The following is a 17,381-nucleotide window of genomic DNA, read 5'->3' on the forward strand; positions in this document are numbered from 1 at the left end:
TTTAATCCCAGCATGCTGGAGGCAGAAGAAATGGATCTCGGTGAGTTGCAGTCCAGCAAGGGTTCCACAGAAGACCCTGGCCCCAAACCAACCAACCAACCAACCAAACACCAAAACCACAACAACAAAGAATTTTAGTGAACTCTAATTCTTGGTTTGTATTCTCTTGTCCTGAAATTATTTTCTGTTGTGAAACCAAGAATCCAGCTTCATCTGAGTGGAGGCAGTCTGGAAGAGAAGTCTTGGGGCTGTTGAGGCTCCAGAGTGGGTTCTCATTCTGCTGCCCTCATACTGACACAAGCAACCCAAATGTCTACCAGACGGTGAATGAGTACATAAAATGTCACATAGCCACACAACTGACCCATATTTGGCCATTAAAAAAATGAAGTACCAATACATTTTATAACATGTAATAAACTTTTAAAACTACTTAAAAAGGCTACTTAAAAAGTGCCAGTCAAAGCATCACAGATTACAAAACTCTTGTTTGGTTGTTGCTCTGGAGACTGAACACAGTGACACATGACAGGCAGGGGATCTGCCAGTGAGCCACATGCCTAGGCCAAACTACTCTGTGATGGCGATCTTGCCTGCATGACTCTGTGAATCATATGCTTTTCACTGGTGAGCTGTGTATCAATTTTATCTTTTCTCTTTTTTTTTTTTTCCTAAACCCTGGGGCTGGAGAGATGACTCTGCAGGGAACAGAGCTTGCTACTCTGGCAGAGGAACCAGTTTGATCCTACTGCTGACATGTAAGCTCACAACTGTCTGCAACTTGATTTAGTCCCAGAGGACTTACACTCTCTTTTGGTCTCTGAGGGTACCAGAGCACAAGGTACATATATATACAGGCAGGCAAAACACTTATATACATAAAAATAAACAAATCTTAAAAAACAAAACAGGGGGAGGGAAAATGATACAGAGAAGCAACACTTCCTCAAAGCCCTCCTTGGACTCAGGTTTCAAATGCTTTTTCTGTCTCCAAGTAAAGAAAATCCCTCCCTCTTTCTCCCCCGCTGACTGGTATTAGAGTACTTGCTGACATATAGGAAACTCATAACCCAGCACCCCTACGATGCAAAATACAAACTTCTCAAGCTGGCTTCAGTCTACATCCTATTATGTCTCATTTCATCTCACATGTTGTAGCTTTTTGTAAATGTTTCTTTTATTTGAATTGATTTTCACATAGATTGGTTGGTTGGTGGGTTGGTTTTGGTTTTTCAAGACATGGTTGTCTTGGAACTCACGCTGTAGACCAGGCTGGCCTTGAACTCATAGAGTTCCACTTGCCTCTGCCTCCTGAGAGCTGGAATCAAAGGCGTGGTCATCAGCACCTGGCCTTTACATAGATTCTTTATTCCGCTTATTTTTTTTCTTCACTTTATTTGTATGGGTGTTTTGCCTGCATGCATAGTTGTGCACCACTTGTGTGCAGCAGTCCCCCAGAAGTAGAATAATCAGAGAGTGAGAGCTACTATGCGGTTGCTGGGAATCAAACTGAGGTCTCCTAGAAGAGCAGTCAGTGCTCTTAACCTCTGAGCCATTTCTTCAGCTCCATAGATCACTGTTCAAAAAAAATAAATAAAGTACGAATGCTCATACATAGGCGTAGCATATGTGTTTTCTGGAGAGGGAAGCGATGTCAGAGACAAAGGGCAACTTCCTTACAGCAGTGTTTTCGGAACTGTTTGAAATCACCGTCATTGGATTTATGTGGGCGAGAAGATGTTACTGGGCCTTAGAAGAAGGAAAAGTGGGGCCCCTAAGAGTCCTAGGGAAGAGGGGTAACAAGCCAGAACCTGGACTTACTGACTTTGACTTTCTTTGCTGCTTTGTAGACCAGGCTGTCTTTAAACTCACAGAGATCTGCCTGCCTCTGCCTCCCAAGTTCTGGGGATTAAAAGTGTGTGTCACCACACAAAGCTTGCTTACTTGCTTGCTTTCTTCCTTTCTTCCTTTCTTTGTACCAATCCCCAAACTTGCTTAGAGCCAGAGACAAGGCCGTGTCTAGAGGCCAGATGGAGCTTCTTGAAACTGAGTGTCTGATACTGACAACATCAACAACAACAAAATAAAAAAAAAAAAAGGAAAGAGGGCAGCTTCCTTAGACTGTACACTGAACAGACTTCTGGAAGAGAGAGGCAGAGGGAGAGTTTAAAACAACTGATTTGCAGAAAAGGTGCCTTAAAGGGTCTGTCTTCTAGACCAAAGATCCTTTTTGGAGAAAGAGAGCAAAGTCTACCCGGCTAAGGACAGTGTGCTGGGCTGGGAGAATCCTTACTCTCACAGAAAGTGGACTGCTCCCTCCCACCTCTCCCTAGGGAGCCTCTACACAGAGAGGCCTGGGTGTGTGCTTCTCTCTCAGGACCCAGAATAGCCCCAGGCAGGCCCCAGGCTAACTTTGAGAACCCAGATCCAAGCCCTGACCTCTCTTGGGAGTTTTTATCCCAGTCACTGCCCAGAAATGGATGTCTGGTTTTAGCATGAGAAGACTAAGACAGAAAGACGTTTCCTGGTCTGGGTGACCGCCACAGAGTCAACCAGGCAGGAATTAAGGACAAAGAGCAAGCAGAAAGACTGTTGAAGGTAGAAGAATGATCCTAGGGCGGAATGACAAAGGACAGGCTCTGGCAGTTCACTCTGGGCCAAAGGTGCATCAGACTGAGGCAGAAGATGACTACAATCCAGGAAACTGCCAAGCCAAGGAAGGACCTAGGAAAGTACAAGGCAGGTCGACAGCCCCCACCTTACTGCACCCAACCACTTCACACTCACCTGCAGCCCACTTCCTCACCCTGCACCCACTCCCCCAGGTCCCTCCCACTCAGTACCCTCCCTCATCCCTCCTCCACACCCCCTCCTCTCTTCACTCCTACTCTCCCATCCTCTCCCCTACCCCCACCCCCAGCCCTTCATCCTGCTGCAGGCACACCCCCAACTCTCCGGCCAACCCCTTCCCACTCATTCCAACTTAGACCTTCCTCTACCCTCCAGCACCCTGCCCCCTTCCTGCCATCCCTCCCTCCAGCACCCTGCCCCCTTCCTGCCATCCCTCCCTCCGGCCTGCACTTGGATCATTGTTCTAAGAATCTTTCTTTAAAAGGTCTGCCTTTGGATCTCCCTCCTGCCCCACTCCCCACCTCCCCAACAAGTCTCAGGGCCTGGCTCTGCCAGGGAGCTGGTGGGCGCTGGGGTAGGAGGGGACCATGTAGCATCTCCCTCTGGCTTTACAGAGCTCAAAGATTTCTTGAAAACAAGGTCCTAGGAGTACACATTAAGAGGGACATACCCAGGGAAGTAGATGCCATTGTTAGCCAATTAGATGAGGGGCAACAACAACAACAACAACAACAAAAAACCTGTTTGTAAATGGCAGCTAGAGCTGAACCCAGTGCTGGTTAGTTTCCACAGACTAGGAGAGACCTGCTGAACTTTTGACTTGCAATCTGGTTTTGTCTGAGAGGGAATTTTTTTCTTTTCCAAGCAAGGTCTCTTTATGTAGTTCTAGTTGTCCTGGAGTTTCCTATGTAGACCAAGCTGGCCTCGAACTCACAGAGAGTCTCCTGATTCTACTTCCTGAGTGCTAAGATCAAATGTGTATACTACCACACTTGGCTGCCTGAGAAACTTTTATGTAGCCCTAGGTATTTAGAGATATGAGATAAATATATAAATAAAACCCTTGCCAATGTAAATCAAAGAATTTTAAATAATTTATCTATCTAATTGTTAATATTTTTTAAAAATGATTTTTTCTTTTTAAAAATTTTATATATATATATATATATATATATATATATATATATATATATATATGACAAGTACACCATAGCTGTCTTCAGACACACCAGAGGAGGGCATAGGATCCCATTACAGATGGTTGGTGGGAACTCAGGACCTCTGGAAGAGCCATCAGTGCTCTTAACCACTGAACCATCTCTCCAGCCCAATAGTTGGTTTTTTGAGACAGGGTTTCTTAGTGTAACCAACCCTGGCTGTCTTGGACTTACTTTGTAGACAAGGCTGGCCTCAAACTCACAGAGATCCACCTGCCTTTGTGCTGAGACCCACACTGCCCCATGCTTGGGAGCCACTATGTTGTGGACAGCACTGCCTGGCTTGGGGGGCCACTGTGTCCTGGCTTGAGCCGCTGCTCTGGTCTGCGGGTCAGGATCTAGCAAGAGAGAGAGTGGAGATGGAGGGCAAGAGACATGAAGAATGAAGACAAGACAGGGTGTGTGGTCAAGTCTCTAGTCTCATTTACTGCAAGGAAATCTTGGGTATTTATAAGCACAAGCAGGAGAACACAACTGAAGACACTACCATGTGCACCTTGCAGCTAGGGGCACTAAACAACAAAACAACAAGATATGTGGGCAAAACAAGAGGTTTATCAGAGTGTGCTCAGCTGTTGTGGCCTATTGAAAAACAAGTCTCTAGTCAGGTTATATGGCTCGAGATGGCTACAAAGATGATAGTTGTTTTCTACTAGGAGTCAGCTCCCAACATCTTTGCTTTCCAGGTGCTGGGATTAAAGGCTTGGGCCACCAGATCCGGCTTGTATACCATTTATTAGAGATGACAGCAAATCACATACCAAGATGGAAGTGCTTGCTTATTTATGCTTAAAGAACTAAATCTTAGTTGGATTTTTTGATGCTGCAGGGTGTGGAGCATTTTCAACTTTATTCAGAGCTGATTGATATTTTGACATTGTATGATTGTCAAAGCTAAGAACATGGCTTCCCATAAATATAGGGTATAAAATGATAAAGATGTTTTAAAACCATCCCAGAGCCGGGCAGTGGTGGCGCACGCCTTTAATCCCAGCACTTGGGAGGCAGAGGCAGGCAGATTTCTGAGTTCGAGGCCAGCCTGGTCTACAGAGTGAGTTCCAGGACAGCCAGAGCTACACAGAGAAACCCTGTCTCGAAAAACCAAAACCAAAACAAAACAAAACAAAAAACAAACAAACAAAAAAACCATCCCAGAAATAGTTGGAAATTCTAATTCCAAGTCAAAATTCATTTAGTGATTTTAAAATGAAACATATAGTCAGCAGAGGTCGGGAATGGAGGTGAATTGGTGAATGCTTGCTGACATCTTCAAAATAATGAGGGCTGTATAGCTCAACTGGTAACGTCTTTGCCTAGGATTCATGAAGCCCCATGTTCAATCCCCAGCATAGCATAAAACCAGGTATAGTGAGACATATGTCATCTCAGCTACTCCAAATGGGAGGTAGGAAGACAGAAAATTCAAGGCCTACCTGGGCTACAGTGTGATTTCAAGGCCAGCCTGGGTAGTTTAGTGAAACTATTGAAAAACAAAAAGTTACCAAAGGCGTAGACCCTCACTCCTCATTTCAGTATTAATCAGAGTCCCGTAAAGAAACAGAACTGATAGAGTAAGTATATACATATTAAAATAGGATTTGTTAGCTTGGCTTACATGGTGTTGTCTAGGTAGTCCAACAAAGGCTGCCTTACACTGCAGAGGCCAAGAATTCTGAAGTGACTCATTTAAACTTGAGGCTGGATGTCTCAGCAGTCTCGATCTGATAGTGTTGGAGGCCTGAAGAATGACTAGAGAGTAGCTGGTTTTCAGCCTGTGTTGGAATTATAAATAAATTGGTTCTAACTTCTAAAGGAATGTCTCACCTAAGACTAGATGAACTTGTCAGCGAGAATGAGTGTCAACAGGCAAAAAAATCAGTTTCCGGTTTCCTTCTTCCACGTCCTTTTATCTAGGCTGCAGACATAAGGTGCCGCCCTCATTTAGGATTGGCCTTCCTACTTCAAATAATCAGATCAAGAAAATTCCCTCATAGGAGTGCCCAGTGGTTTGTGTTTTAGTTGATTCCATATGCAATTGACAACCATGATTAGCCATCACAAGTTTACCCCTTGTCAACTGGTCACCACAATCTGTCTTCTTCACAGACCAATGAGAAGCATTAATGGGAGATGTGTTGGGACCCACCACCCCTGAGTCTTTCGGGTCTTAGATGGTGGCACTAATTTCTGAAATTCCTCCTGGGATGCAATACTGTCTCCAGATGGCTATTTTCCCTGCTAGAGGCAACTGTAATGGCTTCCATTTGGTCTTTTTGACCGCTGTGTCACTACACTGTCAGGGAAACAATGTGGGGATTTTGCCAACTTCTAAGTTTATCTGTGCAAATTATGCACTCTGAAACTGGGGCAATAACCACAGGATGAGTTCCAGGACCCCCTGGATTAAGCACCTGCTTTCCATAAACCCTGATTTTAACCAGAGAGCTATGAAGTTTCTTGGGGTCTCCTGGAATCAGTATGAATTCAGAACTAGTGTCCAATAGGCCCCAGGAAGTCTAATTGTTTTCTTTTCCTCAATGTACATTTTCCCCTGTAAAATGTATGCTCCTCTGGGGAAGGATGGAAGGAAAGCTAACAGTAAAACTCTTCAGTGTTTTAGCAAGGTCTTTCTTTAAAGACTCCTGGCCTTTCCTTTGTTCAGGGACTTCTGGGTCTGTGAACTGACTCAAATCTGGAAACTAGTTGATGGGTTGGGATTCCCTACTGTATGATCCAATTATTTCATTTATTCTTCAGTTTTTCTGTTATACACAGTAAACAAAAACTTAGTAGGCTTGGGACGAGAGATAGCTCAGCAGTTAGAGCACTGACTGCTCTTGCAGAGGACCGAGGTTCAGTTCCCAGTACTCACTCGGTAGCTCACAGCTGCCTGTATCTCCGGTTCCAGAGGATCCAATGTCTTCTGGCTTCTATCCACACGAGGCATGCACGTGGCACACATACATCTATGCCGGCAAAACTTTCATGTATGTGAAATAAAATAAATTCTAAAATATTTTCAATGGCTGGACATGGTGGTATACGGCTTTAATTCCAGTACTCCGGAGGCAGAGGCAGGAAGATTTGAGTTTGAGACTAGCCTGGTCTATACAGCTAGTTTTAGGACAGCCTCTGCCTTAAAAAAAACAAAAAAAACAAAACAAAACAAAAAAAAAAACCAAATCAACCAACACTGGCGACAAAAATCCTTAGTAGGCTTCTTATTTATTTTATTCCTAAAAACACCATGATTGGTTAGCCAGTACCGAAGGGCCATACTAGTTAGGCCATTATAGGCCCTGCTTGGCCTGTGCTACCGGGTACCATAACTAACTACATTCACCTTGCCTTTGACATTTCAATGCTGCCACTGGGGCTGTTAACAGAGTGTTACTAGCAGTCAAGCCTACTACATTTAATTCAATCTCGTGAGCAGCAGCATTTCCATCCATAGGGTCTGGCAGTGCAGGCATCTCCCTCGCCATCCTAATAGCATCTTACTCCTTATGGTTGATTTGGGTGCTGGGGACCAATGAGCTGGAAGCTGAGCTTGCACTCTCTGCAGGAGTGGTATGGACTCTTAACTGCTAAAGCTTTTCTCCATCTTCTTCTTCATTCCTTTTTTTGTTGTTGTTTTTGAGACAGTGTCTCAGCCAGCAGATTTTTATGAGAAAGGAGGTGGGGAACCAAGGGAGTCAATTATTCTGGTGCTCAGTCTTGCCCCTCTGATAAGGTAGTCACCCACACTTTAAAATTTATTTTCTTACTGGGCAGTGGTGGTGCACGCCTTTAATCCCAGCACTTGGGAGGCAGAGGCAGGTGGATTTCTGAGTTCGAGGCCAGCCTGGTCTACAGAGTGAGTTCCAGGACAGCCAAGACTACACAGAGAAACCCTGCCTTAAAAAACAAACAAAACAAGACTTTCTTTTTTTTCTTCTGTTTAATTTATCATTGTCATTATCATCATTGTTTTTGGGGTGTATGTGCATGAACACACACACATGACAGAGCGGGGGCAGAGCACATGCATACCAGGGCATGTGTGTAGAGGTCAGAGGAAAACTCTGTGGAGTCAGTTCTCTTCTACCCTTATGTGGGTACCTGGGATCAAAGGCACCTTTATCTGCTAAGCCATCTACTGACCCTGGGCTTTTTTTTTTTTTTGAAGTTGTTCTTTTTCCTCCACCCTTGTGAGGCCTGTTGACATCTGTAACTTTCTTGTTATCATTCTTTGTACTCTTCCCTCATTTTGTGGATGTTTGGGATCAAGCACTTGCAACAATTTATGTTCAAGTCTGCTGGTATTTACCTCGTATTCCTCCAGGGCCATCTGGGCAGGGAAGGGTTATCTCAAAACAAACCAATCGTTAACAGTCAATAGCATTCACTCTTGGATTCCTTTTTATGACTTGGCACATAAATACGTCTTTTTAAAAATTAATTTTTTGAGTGTTTTGCCTGTTGCCCAGGGAGGTCAGAAGAGGGCGTTAGATCCCCTCCTGAAACTGGAACTACAGACAGTTTTAAGCTACCATGTAGGTACTAGGAGTTGAACCTTTGGAAGAGCAGTCAGTGCTCCTAACCAGTAAACCATCTCTCCAACTGCCTGTCTGAGACTCTCTTTTCCAGAGTTCAGGAGCAGGAAGGGTTTAGTTGTTAGGGGCTTAATTTCAAGGTTCTCTATCCAGATTATTATGCATATAACCCAAAGCAGTTAGGTCTGGATTGGCTCCCTACCATCCATACTGGGAAGAATCAGGAATATGTCTTACTAGAAACAATCCAAATTTGATCATCTTTAAAAAGAAAAAAACTTGTTTCATTGTTTGGGGTTGGGTAGAGCTCAGTGAGTGCAAGTTGGGGTTTCATGTTGCTAGCAGGCTGCTAGGAATATTGTTTGGAGTCAGGTGTATATACACAGTGCATGAAGGTGGAGTTCTCAGGCTGCCAAGTGCATTATTAGAATAGAGGTATGTACATAGCCAAGGTCAAGTGGAGTCCCAGGTGGCTAAACTATTCCCCATGCTTGCCTGCCTCACCTCTGTTTTTTGTTTTTTGTTTTTTGTTTTTGTTTTTGTTTTTTTCATCTAGAAAAGGTTTTTTCAATTTTTTACTTTTAAACTGGCTGTGGTAGCACATGACTTTAATCCCATCACTCAGGAGGGAGAGGCAAGTAGATCTCTGGAGTTTGAGGCCACCCTCATCTACAGAGTGAGTTCCAGGACAACCAGAAGTGTGTGTGTGTGTGTGTGTGTGTGTACCTGCAGAGGCCAGAGGAGGATTTCAGACTCCTTGGAGCAGGAGTTACAGGCCATTGTGAATTTCCAGAAGGCCAGAAGCTTAGTTTTCAGACCCATACTGGGGTCCTCTGGCAGAGCAGGAAGTTCTCTTAACTGCTGAGTCATTTCGCCAGCTAACCCCCACACTCATATAATTCTTATTCTGAAAAATACAATTATAAAATTTTTCTTTAGAAAGTGACAATGCTCTTGATAACCTTGTGCATTGGGGATTCATTTCCCGTAGGGGGCCGTGTTCAGTCAGGCACGCTCTTGTGCACTCAGAGATAGGGATAGAGTGAGGTAGACAGGGAGGGGCCTGAAAAAAAACACTTCCCCCAAACAGATTTTCACATTTTGCTTTCCAGGGACCAAGAACATAGAACTCACCCCTAAAAAGGAATAGGGCCCCTGATTATTTGGAGCAGGAGGGGAAGGTCAGCAAGTGCTGAAAGTCAGGTGATGCCTGAGATCTCTCAGCATAACCCAATCCCAGGACTGCAGGACAGCCCTGGTTCCAAGTGTGCCAGAGTAGAGGTCTGAGTCACGGGAGATGTGGAGGTTAGAAGCTAGGACTCTCTGTTCCAGGGTCATGGGACAGAACCCCACCACTCCATGTTATCTAAGTCAACCCAGGATCTTCTTTTTTTGATGGCTGGGCCTGACCCAGGGCCTGTATTCCTTGTACTAACGTGTCTGTTACTTCTCTCCTCTAACTGAGCACATTTCCTGGGAAGCCGGGCAGTAAGAAAGACCAATTTTACTTTTACAAACGTGAGATGTAGAATAAGACTCAGGAGACATGTTCATTAACGCAGCAAGTATTTGGGATCCAATTTCAGGTGGGAAATCAGCTCCCCACATAGAACTGTCAGCCTCCCTGAATTCTGTGGAGTCTCCTGAGACGGTTTGCACTCATGTTTGACTTACTTTATTGTCTTGTTTTATTATATATTTCCATATTAGAAGGCCTGTATCAGGCACCACTCACTTCAACCCAGTAAATAGAGTTTGGGGCTTTTTTTTTTTGTGCTTCTTTAAATTAAAGTGGAGAGGACAGTTTACTGAGAAACAATTATCTTGGGTGCATAAAATCAGTCTTCCAGTGAAGTAGCCGCTGCTTAAAGGAATTCAGCACATTATCGGAAACTAAAAAATGACCTCACCTTGAGGCCTTGTGGGTTTGCAGCAATAAGAAAACACACCTGTGTACCAACTACATGGCAGTAGCCAAGGCCCAGAGAGGGAAAGCAGGTGAGATGTGCCCCTGCCCTGACTTCTTCAGATTCTTCAGGCATGAATGTTGCCCCTCAGATACTCTCTTTCCCTCCCCTCCCCCTCTCTCCAGGGCTAAAAAGTTGACTCGGTAGTTAAGAACACTTACTGCTCTTATAGAAGACCTGGGTTCCATTTTCTGCACCTACCTCAGGTGACTCAGAGCTGCATGTCCAGTTCCAGGCGTATCTGAAGCCCTTTGTCCTCTGAAGGCACACACGTGCACACACATCCACACCCACACACCCACATATAAACTCATGCAGGTACACAGATACATATGAATAGAACAATCTTTACTATTGTCTCTGTGTGTCACACACATGTACATGAGAGTGCAAGAGCACACACACAAACCTGCACATGTCTGCCACATGTACAAGGAGAGATTAGAGGACAACTTTAGAAATCATCTCTTTCCTTCAATCATGGATTCCAGGATTGAACTCAGGTCCTCAGGATTATATAGCAAGCACTTTACAGCTAAGTTTTTACTAGCTAAGCCAACTGGTTTTTGTCTGTTGTTTTTTGTTTTGTTTTTTGTTTGTTTTAGTTTTTAGGTTTTTTTGTTTTTGTTTTTGTTTTTTATTGAGGCTGAGTCTCAAGTATCTTGGGTTGACCTTAAACTCTATGCAGCTGAGAAAGACTTCAATTTTTTTTTTTTTTTTTTTTTTTTTTTTTTTTTTTTGAGATAGTCTCTCTATGTAGTCTTGGCTGTCCTGGAACAACTCACTCTGTAGTCCAGGCTGGCCTCAAACTCAGTGATCCAACTGCTTCTGCCTATCAAGCGCTTGGGACTAAATGTGTTCACTTCATACCCAGCATGCCCAGCTTGAGTTAAAACTTCTGTTCCTGCCTCTTCCTCCAAATAGGCAAGTAGCACTGTATAGTTTACTCGGTACTTGAGGCTGAACACAGTGCTTTGTGTATGTCAGCACTCTCCCAAGTGAGCGAAAGCCTCACACACACCACCCCTTATTTTAAGTTTGGAGATTGTCTCACTACTCAGTCTGGCCTTGAACTCAGGAAGGCTTTGAACTTCAAATTCTCCTACTTCACCCTCCCAAATAAATAGGATTATAAGCCTGCTCCTACAGGCCTGGCCTTAATTTTTAAAAAAATTTTAAGATTTTATATATGAGTACATTGTATCTGTTTTCAGACACACCAGAAGAAGGCATCTGATTCCATTACAGATGGTTGTGAGCCACCATATGGTTGCTGGGAATTGAACTCAGGACCTCTGGAAGAGCAATCAGTGCTCTTAACCTCTGAGCCATCTCTTCAGGCCCAGGCCTGGCTTTAAAAAAAAATTGTCTCGGTTTTTTAGGCAGGGCTCTTTACAGTCTTGGCTGTTGTGGAACTCACTTTGTAGACCAAGTCGACCTTAAACTCAGAGGTCTGCCTGCCTTTGCCTCCTGAATGCTGGAATCAAGGCCATCAAGTCCAGGCTCTTTTTAAGTTTTTAATTGACATAGTAATTTTAACATATTTCTTGGGTTCTGTGTGACCTTTCCATACAAAGGTGCTGCTGTGACCAGAGTAACTGGCATAGCTTCCACTTTAGGCATGATCATTTTGTGTTGGCAGTATTAACTATTGTACTAGCTACCTTGAAATACCTAATTGTCAATTATAGTTACCCTCTAAGTGAGTCTTCCTAACCTACTTCACCTCTACAACACCCACTAGTTCTCAGCCTTTCTAATCATGTGACCCTTTAATACAGTTCCTTGTTATGTTGACCCCAACCATAAAATTATTTTTATTGCTGCTTCAATAACTGTAATTTTGCTAGTTGTGAATTGTAATGTATTTTCCAATGGTCTTAGGTGACCCCTGTGTCATTAAACATCCTCTCCCCCAAAGTGGTTAAAACCTACAGGCTGAGAACCAAGATGCACTAGTCAATCTCTTTCCACTGAAAGCTCCTGCTTTTTTTTTTTCTGCCAAGCCTTGAATTTGTAGGCAGGAATATGCCTCTGCCTCCTTTTATTCCTGAGTGCTGGGAATAAAAGGATGTGCTACCATACTCAGCCATGTCCTGGGTTTCTCTAAGCTTCCTGGCTATGTGCCGTCTCCCTTCACAAGGTCTTGGCTAATGTGGGGACAGAAGCCATACATACTGTTCCAGTAAATCGTGTTACCTGCTTCCAAGAAAGCCCAGGAGTGAGAGGAGTCAGGCAGATCAATTAAAAAAAAAATTAATCTGTATGAAAGTGTTGGCTATAAAAGAAAAGAGCAGGCCAGCTTCTGAGGAAGATACCTTAGACTGCTGTTTTATGAAGGTCAGGCTAGAGTACATGTTGATGGCCGCTGGCTTATTCACATTAGACCTGAATTTGGTCCCCAGTAGAAGTGGAAGGCCTTCACATGTACACACACTCAGAATAATGAAAAAATTTCAAGGAGTCCAGACTCGTGTGTGGTGGAAGGCTCCTGTAATCCTAGCAGTTGGAAGGTGGATGCAACGTAAGGGCCCCCATCTCAAAAAGCCAAACCAAACCCACTCTTTCTCCTCAAAAACAAGAACAACTACGGAGTCCTGAGCCACGTCTAGCATCATACTTTGCTACACAGAACATTTGAAGTCATCCTGGACTGTATGAGACCTTGCCTCAAGTAATTAAAAAGGCTGGGGATAGCTCAAGTAGTATTGTGCTCGCCTTGCATACATAAACTATGTTTGATTCCCCAGCAAAACGTGCTGTGCGCACACACACACACGGGAGAGGGAGAGGGAGAGAAAAAGAGAGACAGAAACAACCCCTTTAGAGGGGAAACCACCATGACTGGAGGGCCAATGAGGGGAATTAATACCAGTTTCTCTCCCTCCCCGCCCCCACCCCCACCCTTTTATTTTTGTTAGACAAGGTCTCTATGCAGCCCTGGCTGTCATTTGTCTCACTTTGTAGATCAGGTTGGCTTCAAACTCACAAAGAAAAGGCAACACCTCCTTTGCCTCCCAAATACTGGCATTAAAGGTATGTGCTACTATGACAGCTCCCATGTTTGAATTTCTGTTTTAGAGGCAAGTTCTCACTATGGAACGCTGACTGGCCCAAAGTTTACTATTTGACTGGGCTAGCCTCACTCAGAGATCTACTGCCTGTGCTTCAGTGCTGGGATTAAAGACATGCACCACCAAGATGAACCCATGTATTCTTTAAGCATCTAGTCTAAGGCTGGAGCCAACATTGTTTCTAGCAGTTAAGAGAACCTGAAAGAGTAATGGCTCCCAGGCTTTAAAATTATGTTTATTCATACGTATATTTATGTTAGAAGACACCATGTGGGTCCTACTTGCTACAAAATGGCCTAGCCTGGAGCAATATTGCCTCAGCCTTCAGCACCATGCCCAGCTTCAAGAAATCTTATCAACTCTCCTCTTTTTACACTCATCTCATAGCAAAGGTCCTAGACACATTTCCCCACAAAGCTGTACAGGCATTTTTCCCGAAATCAACAAAATCTGGGACCACAAAGTACACATGCATTTTTAAAATTCAATGTGGGGGTAAGGGAGGCCAACAGCCTTGCTCTCAACCCTGACCTTCAACCATAGGTGAGCCTGTCTTTGCCTGGAGTACCATAATGTGTCACACACTACACTGAAAAAAGCATTAACAGCAAACATGTTTTTCCCATATCCAAATCCCAATTTTGTATGCAAAGTTGACTAAAACCTGCAAGGTTCTTAAAAATTCCCTGGTCAGAGCTGTGTGTGGGTGGCACAGGTCTTTAATATCAGCACTCAGGAAGCAGATGAAGGTGAATCTGAGTTCATAGGCCAGCCTGGTAACTACAGGCTAGGACTACATAAGACCATCTCAAAAAAAAAACAAACCCTAGGCAAGATGGCACATTTCTAATACATTTGGGAAGCAGGGAAAAGTGGATCTCTTTTGAGAGTTTCAGGACAATGTGTACCACACCAGCCAGGGATAGATTCGACAAAATAAAATCCATCAAACCACTTGCAATGGCAGTTTATGCTAAGAGGCAAGAGGTAGGGTTAAAAATTTAAAGCAACTAGTCCGGGCTATAATTTGTGGCAAAATTAAAAAAGGGACGGACATTCAATAAAGGGCTGGTAAGCCAGTTCAGATTAAGCTGCTTGTCTCAAAGGCAGACTTGGTTTGAGCCCCAGAATGCATGTTACACCCAGTAAATGAGAACACAAGACTTCTCTGATCCACCTTTAAAATTCAAGTTGGTTTACTGCTGAAATGCATATATACTCATATACACAAAGGAGCTCCCATAGCAGGAGAGCATTTAACGAGATTATAATCTCATTAATTTCTCCTGGAAACTACCTATATAGCCTTGGAATTCAGTGTAAACTAGGAAGTCCTGCCTCTGCTTCCCCAGTGCTAACATTAAGGGCATGTTTTCTGTTTACTGTAGTCCTGTGTTTGAATGCAAGCATTTCTTTTACTCAACAAACCTGTCTATCTCCAGCTGGAGAAATACCAGCTACAAAATCATTTTAAAAACCTTAGGACTAAGTTATTTGGAAGGTTCTAGCTCTTGGTGAACCTCTAAGTTATAGTCTTTTAAGTCACATTTGAAAATGATAGCTAAAGCTGGGAAATCATGTGTGTCTGAGTTATACTGTTTGAAAGCTAAACATTTTTGGGACTGAGGGGCTGCAAACCTTCCAATTACAGGTGTTCACTATAAATGCTTTTAATTTTCTGTTACTTACCACTTCTCCAAGTAGCAGGTCTTCTTCCTACTTAAAAGCATCACCACACAACCAGCATTAAGAAATCCAACCAGCAGGTTATATTACCCAAAAAATATAGATATGCAATTCAGTGTAATCTAGAGACCCCCCCAAACCACCAACAAATTTTTAAAAAGTTTGGCTGTTTTCCTGTAAGAGTGGTTGATGCCATTCAGCCAAGCACGTTTGCTTTCTCCCAATGTACAAAAGGCTGAATGGCCAAGCCCCACCCCTTCTGTGGCAAACTGACATTAAAGCTTTGCCATTAACTTAAAGCAAAATTTCTATCTCATCTAAGTATAAGCTGTGAGTGATGCAAATTTTAGTCAATACCAATCTTAAATTATGCCCCAATCACTTAAGAGCCCCACCACCCAAGCCACCACAGAATTTCACAAATGACACCATATATGCTTACCATGCAACAAAACCTTTATTAACATTTTTAACAGAGGTTCAGCTATTATTGAAACTTGTAATTTCTAAACTTAAATTGGGGCAAATGGCTAGAGTGCAGAGTAACGCCATCATTGCCCACTGGGAATGCAGACTGAAGAATTAATAGCCACCCCTCAGACGGAGGACCAGGTGCAGGGTTGACTCTTTCTGGATGTTGTAATCAGAGAGGGTGCGGCCATCTTCCAGCTGCTTGCCGGCAAAGATGAGCCTCTGCTGGTCAGGGGGGATGCCCTCTTTATCCTGGATCTTGGCCTTCACGTTCTCGATGGTGTCACTGGGCTCCACCTCCAGGGTGATGGTCTTGCCGGTCAGGGTCTTCACAAAGATCTGCATGCCACCCCTCAGGCGGAGGACCAGGTGCAGGGTTGACTCTTTCTGGATGTTGTAATCAGAGAGGGTGCGGCCATCTTCCAGCTGCTTGCCAGCAAAGATGAGCCTCTGCTGGTCAGGGGGGATGCCCTCTTTATCCTGGATCTTAGCCTTCACGTTCTCGATGGTGTCACTGGGCTCCACCTCCAGGGTGATGGTCTTGCCGGTCAGGGTCTTCACGAAGATCTGCATGCCACCCCTCAGGCGGAGGACCAGGTGCAGGGTTGACTCTTTCTGGATGTTGTAGTCAGAGAGGGTGCGGCCATCTTCCAGCTGCTTGCCAGCAAAGATGAGCCTCTGCTGGTCAGGGGGGATGCCCTCTTTATCCTGGATCTTGGCCTTCACGTTCTCGATGGTGTCACTGGGCTCCACCTCCAGGGTGATGGTCTTGCCGGTCAGGGTCTTCACGAAGATCTGCATGCCACCCCTCAGGCGGAGGACCAGGTGCAGGGTTGACTCTTTCTGGATGTTGTAGTCAGAGAGGGTGCGGCCATCTTCCAGCTGCTTGCCGGCAAAGATGAGCCTCTGCTGGTCAGGGGGAATGCCCTCTTTATCCTGGATCTTGGCCTTCACGTTCTCGATGGTGTCACTGGGCTCCACCTCCAGGGTGATGGTCTTGCCGGTCAGGGTCTTCACGAAGATCTGCATGCCACCCCTCAGGCGGAGGACCAGGTGCAGGGTTGACTCTTTCTGGATGTTGTAATCAGAGAGGGTGCGGCCATCTTCCAGCTGCTTGCCGGCAAAGATGAGCCTCTGCTGGTCAGGGGGGATGCCCTCTTTATCCTGGATCTTGGCCTTCACGTTCTCGATGGTGTCACTGGGCTCCACCTCCAGGGTGATGGTCTTGCCGGTCAGGGTCTTCACGAAGATCTGCATGCCACCCCTCAGGCGGAGGACCAGGTGCAGGGTTGACTCTTTCTGGATGTTGTAATCAGAGAGGGTGCGGCCATCTTCCAGCTGCTTGCCAGCAAAGATGAGCCTCTGCTGGTCAGGGGGGATGCCCTCTTTATCCTGGATCTTGGCCTTCACGTTCTCGATGGTGTCACTGGGCTCCACCTCCAGGGTGATGGTCTTGCCGGTCAGGGTCTTCACAAAGATCTGCATGCCACCCCTTAGACGGAGGACCAGGTGCAGGGTTGACTCTTTCTGGATGTTGTAGTCAGAGAGGGTGCGGCCATCTTCCAGCTGCTTGCCAGCAAAGATGAGCCTCTGCTGGTCAGGGGGGATGCCCTCTTTATCCTGGATCTTGGCCTTCACGTTCTCAATGGTGTCACTGGGCTCCACCTCTAGGGTGATGGTCTTGCCGGTCAGGGTCTTCACGAAGATCTGCATTTTGACCTTGAATTTAAATTTAAAAGGTAAAAATTTAAAAGTCTACTAAAATCTTCAATTCCCTACAAAACACTTCTACCGAAAAAC

The 17,381-nt window shown here is 44.7% G+C and overlaps 2 protein-coding genes across 2 annotated transcripts; both read right to left on the reverse strand.

Annotated features, from left to right (window-relative positions):
- Window positions 1-15,543: 15,543 nt before the first annotated feature.
- Window positions 15,544-16,759, reverse strand: LOC117710746 (polyubiquitin-B). The gene has a single exon (XM_034505921.2). It carries the CDS (start codon window positions 16,608-16,610, stop codon window positions 15,693-15,695), a length of 918 nt encoding a protein of 305 aa, XP_034361812.2. The 5' UTR covers window positions 16,611-16,759; the 3' UTR covers window positions 15,544-15,692.
- LOC143442559 (polyubiquitin-B-like) lies at window positions 16,619-17,294 on the reverse strand. Its single transcript, XM_076935265.1, has 2 exons — window positions 16,714-17,294; window positions 16,619-16,652 (listed from the first exon to the last, which is right to left on the reverse strand). Exons 1-2 carry the CDS (start codon window positions 17,292-17,294, stop codon window positions 16,619-16,621), a joined length of 615 nt encoding a protein of 204 aa, XP_076791380.1.
- Window positions 17,295-17,381: the final 87 nt, after the last annotated feature.

Source organism: Arvicanthis niloticus, chromosome 6 (assembly GCF_011762505.2).
Source record: "Arvicanthis niloticus isolate mArvNil1 chromosome 6, mArvNil1.pat.X, whole genome shotgun sequence".
Classification (NCBI taxonomy): Eukaryota; Metazoa; Chordata; class Mammalia; order Rodentia; family Muridae; genus Arvicanthis; species Arvicanthis niloticus.